The 9,058-nt window shown below is 48.0% G+C and overlaps 1 protein-coding gene across 1 annotated transcript; it reads left to right on the forward strand.

Annotated features, from left to right (window-relative positions):
* The first annotated feature begins 7,660 nt into the window (after positions 1-7,660).
* LOC123075473 (putative glutaredoxin-C2) lies at positions 7,661-8,330 on the forward strand. Its single transcript, XM_044498069.1, has one exon. The coding sequence runs from the start codon at positions 7,783-7,785 to the stop codon at positions 8,095-8,097; it is 315 nt and encodes a 104-aa protein (XP_044354004.1). The 5' UTR covers positions 7,661-7,782; the 3' UTR covers positions 8,098-8,330.
* Positions 8,331-9,058: the final 728 nt, after the last annotated feature.

The raw sequence follows: 9,058 nt of genomic DNA on the forward strand, positions 1-9,058 counted from the left end.
TGGTCCCCGTGTTGTTTCTAAACGAATACCGACAAATGGTCTGTGATGTGTAAATTCTAAACATCTAGCAACCCTATTGCTTTGAAGTTATTGGTCTATAGTTTCATTCTACGTCTATGGCTTAATGAATCATCATTCGAACATTGATCGTGCTACCTAGCCCATATTTCGGGTGCACATTTCAACCAATGTTTAACTGTGTATGTTTTCCTCGAGCATACATCATTAAGTCATTCGATCTAGCTAATGTTATCTCCTTGTTCACATAGTTGTGGAAATCCATCTTTTTGGAAATCTCGATGAGTTGTCGCTGAGTCCATCAGCCACCTCCTCATCCTCTCCTTAGTTTAATGATGAACTCTCATTTCGGAACTCACTCCCATAGTTCATTCCCTGAGTCTGAGGTATCCTGACACCAATCAGATCTGAATCTCAGTCAGATATGATGGTTAGAACATTTTCCAAGAGTCGTAACATTGGTCTTTATATCACCCGGTAAGGTGATGTCATGCCTAGCACACCTGACCGGAGGACCTAGTGTTATAGTTTCCTTCTTAACAAGGTTAACCATTTTTTCCGTGAGGAAATTGAATGCCTTGTTTAATAAGTTCATCTTGATGGATCCTTTGTGTATCCAAAGTCTGACCTTTGCTTGAAGACCTTATCAATGCTATCTCGAAGCATGTCTGTGGTGCTTTGATTTTCAACCAGAACATTTGAAGCCCAATGCTAAATGTTACTTGCTCAATTATCCAAACACCGTTGCATGGGTAATGTCATGAAATTTCTCTCCCCTTTCCTAAAGAGTTTTCTATATTATATCCTGCCAAGGATATCATGCTCTGCTTGTCCTTGGGAAGGATATACCCCTGATATATGTGTTTAAACACATTTTCCCTTCCATTGTTTGGTTTAACCTTTCTTGTGATCTATATGATCTAAGCAGTAATATTCTCCTGCTTATGTATATACCTCGGTGTACAATTCAGTCAGCAAGACCCTGTTACTATTGTTGATGACATTTCGGTAGCCACCGATGGACGAGAACCTTGCCTATTGGCCCGCCTCGTTCAACGAGCAGGAAAATGGTTCTCTTCGTCCCTCGCCCTTGGTATCGATGTTGTTGCCGACATAACTGACAGGCTACCCTCTGACACGCCTTACTATCGTGACCGTGCAAGATGTCGGCCCCCTTCCTACTTTCAACCACATGGTGGGCCCATAACCCACAGCTCCACAGGATCGAAACCTGACTCTCCTGTACGCCCCCTGTTCCCAAAGTTATTCCTCGCGCGTGGCCTCGTATGTAATTCACGGGCCACCGTCCCAAGTGATCTATTCTAGTAACAGAAGCAATACTCAATCTCATTGCTCTGGACCCCTTTCGCGTGTTGTTTCAGACATCGAAAGATTGCCTATCCGTTTGAAACTTCTCATGGTACCTTCTTACTTTGCTCTCGATAACTTCTTAAGTTTCACTTCGAGAGATACTTATGCTTCTCCCCCTGAGTTAACCGTCCGATGATCAATTTTGTTAGAATCCGGCCTTATAGAGTTTTCCCCCCTCTTATCCTTTCGTAAGTCCGGTGAAGATCCTGAAGGAAGGACGACAATTTCAACATGATGCATTGAGGCATAGGAGTGAAGACATCAATGCTATGGATCGACCTCTTCGAGGAGAGCAACCAAAGACGAGAAGATCCGTTAGACTTTCGTAACCAGAACTTCCCCCCATACACCCCTCTTAAATCTCGGGACGAGATTTCTTGTAGTGGAGGAGAATTGTGACGCCCGGGTAATTAAGCTACAGAAACCCCCTCGTAATGATGCCACATCACCTCGGTTACTATTGTTAAACTCGCGTTGATTAGGAACCGATTCAAATTCAAATTCAAAATCAAGGCAAACAACAAAAAATTTCAAATGTGAAAACTAAAATGTTCGGGTTGTGACAAATGTTGCATAGGTAGATATGGTGAAGAACCCATATTTAAATAAAATGTTTAAATGCACTCTAGTAAATAAAACAGTGGCTAAAACAAATATTTAAATGATTTTACAATATTAGACAAATACAAACTAACTTATTTGCCGATCAAACTAAAGGTGATAGTAGCCTAAATTAATAGGATTTTTAGATGCAATTCTTGTATTTTAAAACTAGTTTTGTTTTGAAATGAATTAAAACAGAAAATAAAATAAGTAAAGAAAAGAAAACACAAAAAACAGAAAACAAAAGAACAAAAAAATAGAAAAGAACCCCCCGGGCTTCGGCCCAGCAGGCCACAGGCCCAGCCGGTCGACCCCCACTTCACTTAACCCCCCCACGCCCCCGAAACCCTAACCCCCACGCACCCACTTCCCCCCACTCGTCCCACTCCTCCCCCTCCCCCGATCCAGATCGGATCAGGGCTTGCAGCGGCAACCGCCGCCCCGCGCCAGGCCGCCGCCGCCCGGAGCCCGCGCCACCTCGCCGGCCTGCCTCCTCCTCCCCGGCCTGCACCTCGTCACCGCGTCGCCGTCGTCTCCATCTCCTCCCCGCGCCCCACTGCCCCCGACCCTACGACCCCGCCATGAGCACCGCTCCTTCTCCTCTGCCCCGCTTCGCCGCACACGCGTTCGGCCGCCCGCACCGCTGGCCTCCCGCAGCCAATGCCGCTCGCCCGCGCGCGCGTCGCGCCATCCGCTCCTCACGCGTGGCCGCCTCTGCTTCCCCTCGACGCGCCGTCGCCCGTGCCGTTCGCCCGCTCCGGCCGCGCCCCTGCCGCCCGCTCGTGCCGCCTAGCAGCCCTGCTCGCGTGCTGCCCCGCGCCCGCTTGGCCACTCACCGGCCCCGCTGCGCCACGCCGTCACCCCCTGCTGACTGCGCCGCCGCCCGCCTCGCGCACGCGCTCGCACCGCACGCTCGCCCCCCTCCCCCCGCGCTCGGGCTTCCCGCTGCTCGCCTCGGGCCTCTGTCGCGGCACCTCCCCTGGTCGCCGCCCGGCTCCCCTCCGCCCCGCCGCGTTTGCTCCGGCCGGCCATGCTCGTCGGGACGCGTCGACTCCGCCCACCATTGCCACGGCTCGCCCCCACCGCGCCTCGCCGGCGCGCGCTGGTGCGTCCCCTCGCCCGTGGCCTCGGGCATGGGCGCCCACGGCCACGCCCGTGCGCCCGCGCCCGTAACCCCGCGTGCCCGCTAAGGCCCCTGGCCCAATGACAGCCGGGGCCCACGCACAGAACGGTTCATAAAAAAGGATTAAAAAAATAATAATAAATTTAATTAATTAATTAACTAAATTAATTAAGTTAATTAATCCTATTTAATTAATCTAATTAACCTATTAGTTTAATTAGACAATAATTAGTTTAACCTAAACACTAATTAACCTAACAGTGTATGACAGGTGGGTCCCACTGTGCCCACACGTCAGTTTGACCAGTCAACACCTCTATTGACTGCTGATGTCATGATGACGTCAGCAAACACTGTTCTGGATAATGTTGATTTAAATTAATTAAATAAATTCTAGAAAATGATTAAATTTTTAGAAAATCATATAAAACAATCCGTATCTCGGATGAAAATACTTTCTACATGAAAGTTGCTCAGAACGACGAGACGAATCCGGATCGCAGCCCGTTCGTCCGCCACACATCCCTAGCATAGCAAACTCGCAACTTTTCCCCTCCGATTCATCTGTCCGAAAACGCAAAACCCCGGGAATACTTTCCCGGATGTTTCCCCCTTCGCTGGTATCACTTACTACCGCGTTAGGGCTTACCTAGCACCGCGTATTGCCTCGTTATGTTTTGTGAGGCTTTGTTTGCTCCGTATTTACTGTTTCTTCCCCCCTCTTCTTCTCCGGTAGACCCCGAGACCGGCGCTGAGACCACCGAGTACGACTACGTCACCGACGACCCTTCTCCCTGTACAACAGAGCTTCCAAGCAAGCCCCCCTTATCACCAGATATCGCCTATTCCTTCTCTATACTGCTTGCATTAGAGTAGTGTAGCATGTTACTGCTTTCGGTTAATCCTATACTGATGCATAGCCTGTCATTGTTGCTACAGTTGTTACCCTTACCTGCTATCCTACTGCTTAGTATAGGATGCTAGTGTTTCCATCAGTGGCCCTACACTCCTGTCCGTCTGCCATGCTATACTACTGGGCCGTGATCACTTCGGGAGGTGATCACGGGTATATACTATATACTTTATGTACATGACACATGTGGTGACTAAAGTCGGGTCGGCTCGTTGAGTACCCGCAAGTGATTCTGATGAGGGGGCTGAAAGGACAGGTGGCTCCATCCCGGTAGAGGTGGGCCTGGGTTCCTGACGGCCCCCGACTGTTACTTTATGGCGGAGCGACAGGGCAGGTTGAGACCACCTAGGAGAGAGGTGGGCCTGGCCCTGGTCGGCGTTCGCGGATACTTAACACGCTTAACGAGATCTTGGTATTTGATCTGAGTCTGGCCATTTGGTCTATACGCACTAACCAACTACGCGGGAACAGTTATGGGCACTCGACGTCGTGGTATCAGCCAAAGCCTTCGTGACGTCAGCGACTGAGTGGTGCGCGCCGGATTGGACTGGAACGCCTGCTAGGCTAGGTCTGCTTCCGGCCGCGTTCGCAACGTGCAGGTGTGCAATGGGCGATGGGCCCAGACCCCTGCGCCATAGGATTTAGACCGGCGTGCTGACCTCTCTGTTGTGCCTAGGTGGGGCTGCGACGTGTTGATCTTCCGCGGCCGGGCATGACCCAGAAAAGTGTGTCTGGCCAAATGGGATCGAGCGTGTTGGGTTATGTGGTGCACCCCTGCAGGGAAGTTTATCTATTCGAATAGCCGTGTCCCTCGGTAAAAGGACGACCCGGAGTTGTACCTTGACCTTATGACAACTAGAACTGGATACTTAATAAAACACACCCTTCCAAGTGCCAGATACAACCCGGTGATCGCTCTCTAACAGGGCGACGAGGAGGGGATCGCCGGGTAGGATTATGCTATGCGATGCTACTTGGTGAACTTACCATCTACTCTCTTCTACATGCTGCAAGATGGAGGTGGCCAGAAGCGTAGTCTTCGACAGGATTAGCTATCCCCCTCTTATTCTGGCATTCTGCAGTTCAGTCCACCGATATGGCTCTTTACACATATACCCATGCATATGTAGTGTAGCTCCTTGCTTGCGAGTACTTTGGATGAGTACTCACGGTTGCTTTTCTCCCTCTTTTCCCCCTTTCCCTTCTACCTGGTTGTCGCAACCAGATGCTGGAGCCCAGGAGCCAGACGCCACCGTCGACGACGACTCCTACTACACCGGAGGTGCCTACTACTACGTGCAGGCCGCTGACGACGACCAGGAGTAGTTAGGAGGATCCCAGGCAGGAGGCCTGCGCCTCTTTCGATCTGTATTCCAGTTTGCGCTAGCCTTCTTAAGGCAAACTTGTTTAACTTATGTCTGTACTCAGATATTGTTGCTTCCGCTGACTCGTCTATGATCGAGCACTTGTATTCGAGCCCTCGAGGCCCCTGGCTTGTATTATGATGCTTGTATGACTTATTTATGTTGTAGAGTTGTGTTGTGATATCTTCCCGTGAGTCCCTGATCTTGATCGTACACATTTGCGTGCATGATTAGTGTACGGTCAAATCGGGGGCGTCACAGGCGGCGCAAGAGGCGGCTAGGGTTAGGTCTCCCGGCTCCCTTCGGGAAGCCGAGCAAATAATGATTGCTTCTTGCTTGATTAGATTGATACATCTCGTCTCCTTATATAGAGAGGTTTACTTGACTCCTAAGTAAACGATTCTAATAACAATAAGATAATTGGGCTAAGCCCTAATAACAATAAGATAACTTGGGCCACAACCCATTGGGCTAAGCCCCTAATATGCCAGTCATAACAAAGCTTCATTTGTGTTCTGGAAGGGATGGCTAAGACGATACAACAAGGTGAGCATGTTGAATGTTAGTTGTGATATCCATCTGCCACATTAAAACTTGTTTATTTCTCCGATTTTTTTTGTCCAATCGTCCATCATCACTAGTTCACTACTACTCCCTCTGGTCCTTTTTACTCTGCATATAAGATTTGTTAGAAGTCAAACTTCATAAAGTTTGACCAACTTCGACAAACTTCATAGAGTAGTTGCTAGTTCTAGGCGAGATCGTTAGGTGTGATCTGGAGCTAGTTCTCTGCTTAATTTTGTGATATCCATTAGACAAAGGGGTTTTAGGTGTGATGCATGATTTCGACATCTCCACACTATTGATATTCCTTCTCATGCACAAATGGCAAAAACAGGCTATTAGAGTGTATCTAAACCTAGCTTATCAGGAACCTCTGGAATCATCAGCTGAAGCATTGATTCAATTGATACAACCAGAGTTCAGCCTATCTTGAATCTTTTGATTCTTCACACCATTTTTCTATGTATGATTCTAACAACAAAGTCCAACCTGTTCCGAATCTTGATTCTTCTTCATCTTACTTATTCGAGACACTATTCAAAAATATGAAGGATCAGCCACTCTCCTGGTCATAGCAAACTGTATGATTTTGGCCCCTACCAAAAGCAAAGATAAAAAAAGTGTTAGCTAGAATAGAACCTTTAGACAGAGAACATATATTCTTCCTAATTAGCCACATCTCATAGCGATCCCCTTGCACCTCAATTAAGCATGCAATCCTGCGCCGACCACTCCCGCCTCTTTACCCGACGCAGCTAGTCATCTACAAATAAGCATCGTGTCATCGGCGGCAGGCTTGTCGGAACCAACGACCAGGTCATGAAGCTGCACCTCGGCGGCCAGCTCGTGTCGCTGCACCTCGGCGGCCATCCGTAAAAAACTTCATTTCATGAAAAGAATGTTAAGTTTACAGAAGTGTATTTGGAGATATCCACCAGTATACTGAATCTTCTAAGCTTGACTGCAGTGTGTATAGACTTGTCAGTAATGAAGTTTTTTTTAGCCAAAACAGGAGCTCTGCCTTTACGTTGAAGATAAGGAATTTATCGTAGTGTAAAAAAAATCCTTGGAGGACAGGTAAGTAGAAATATGAGGAGCTGCAACTGGAACAGAAATGACTGAAAGTACAACTTGTGGCAACGGAGCTTCATTTGTGTTCTGGAAGGGATGGCTCCGACGATACAACAAGGTGAGCATGTTGAATGTTAGTTGTGGTATCCATCTTACACCGATGGTATTACTTCTCACGCACAAATGGCAAAAAACTAGGAATTAGACTGTATCTAACCTAGCCTATCAGGAACCTGTTGAATCATCAGCTGAAGCATTGATTCAATTGATATCACCAAAGTTTAGCCTCTCTTGAATCTTGATTCTTCACACCATTTTTCTATATATGGTACTAAAAACAAAAGTTCAGTCTGTCTCGAATCTTGATTCTTCTTTAAAAATATCAAAGATCAGCCACTCTCCTGGACATAGCTAACTGTATGATTTTGGCCCCTCCCAATTCCCAAAAGCAAAGATTAGAAAAGGTGGTGGCTAGAATAGAACCTTTACACAGAGAACATATATTCTACCCAATTAGCCACATCTCATAGCGATTCCCTTGCACCTCAGTTAAGCGTGCAATCCCGCGCCGACTACTCCATCCTCTTTACCCGCCGCAGTCATCTATAAATAAGCACCGTTGGGTCATCACCATCATCCAACTCCAAGAACACAACAGCTTAGAGCAAGCTCAAGTGAAGTGAGCTGATCAGATCGACCAATAACAAATCCCCAAGAACAGCCTACTAGCTACCCACCAATTCGCTCGATCAGCAATGGCAGACAGAGTGACGAAGCTGGCGTCGCAGCGGGCGGTGGTGATCTTTGGGGCGAGCAACTGCTTCATGTGCCACACGGTGAAGACGCTCTTCACAGAGCTGGGCGTGAGCTGGACGGTGCACGAGCTGGACAAGGACCCCCGCGGGAAGGACGTCGAGAGGGCGCTCGTTGGCATGGTCGGACGGAGCCCGCCCGTGCCAGCCGTCTTCATCGGTGGCAGGCTTATCGGCACCACCGACCAGGTCATGACGCTGCACGTCGGCGGCCAGCTCGTGCCGCTCCTCCGCCAGGCCGGCGCCCTGTGGCTTTGAAGAGTCATGGGCAGCAGTGGCTGATGGTGCGAGCAGTTATGTGCGATCGCAGCCTCGAAATCGAGCGAAGCTAGTGATCATGTAGTGCGTGCACTGCAGTGCAGCTACGTAATTTTGAAAAGGTCATCAAACATATTAACGGTTATGACCTTTCAGTTGTACCTCGTTGTCATGAAAAGAGTAGAAAGGATGCTTTGTAAGAGATGAGCATCCTGAGCAATATTAAAAGAGCTTATGCCTGTTATCTTGTTGCCGTTGCTTAACTAATTTGATGCTTTGCTTAATCTGGCTGGCTGTTGTGCTAAGGCCGTGAGGGAATCCACGGTATAGATAATGCTCCTCGGTGAATGGAGAATATAGTGTCATATCTGCTCGAATTATTGGAATTTTATTAGACAGTTGTACCTCTCGGTGTGCATCGAGACGTTAGACAGCAGGCCTTCAAATCCCTGCCTCTTGCTGTACAGGAGAGAGGCAATAAGGTTTTAGAGAGCCCTCTAGCGCAACTGTTGAATCTTCCTTTTTCGTGGCAGAGAACGATGGCTTTTCCCCCAACTTGGATTACCTTCTCGGCAATATGACGAACGGTGCACCAACATCTTCTTCCATCGCAGCGTACGTTTTCTCTCTTCTGTTAGGTTTTGCATCCGGTTTACTGCTTTTATCTATCGATGTGGATCTTGTCTTTGTTATTTACTCAATTGCATGACTACTTACATCACTTTGCTACTTGATTTGATTATCATCTCTATTATGATTATCATGTTTTATTTACCTACCGTCTTTTGGTCTTTCTGGATCAAATTTAACGGAAAATTGCTCAAATATTCAATAATATTGCTCACACTTTTCTCGGGGCTATAGTACATGGATAGCATGGGGGTAGATGCGCTGATACAGAGAGGGGAGATCTCGGTGTGTTGAGAACTTGAGATAGACGCACCGGTTCAGTCAGGGCGTG

The sequence above is a fragment of the Triticum aestivum genome, chromosome 3D, assembly GCF_018294505.1.
Source record: "Triticum aestivum cultivar Chinese Spring chromosome 3D, IWGSC CS RefSeq v2.1, whole genome shotgun sequence".
Taxonomy (NCBI): domain Eukaryota; kingdom Viridiplantae; phylum Streptophyta; class Magnoliopsida; order Poales; family Poaceae; genus Triticum; species Triticum aestivum.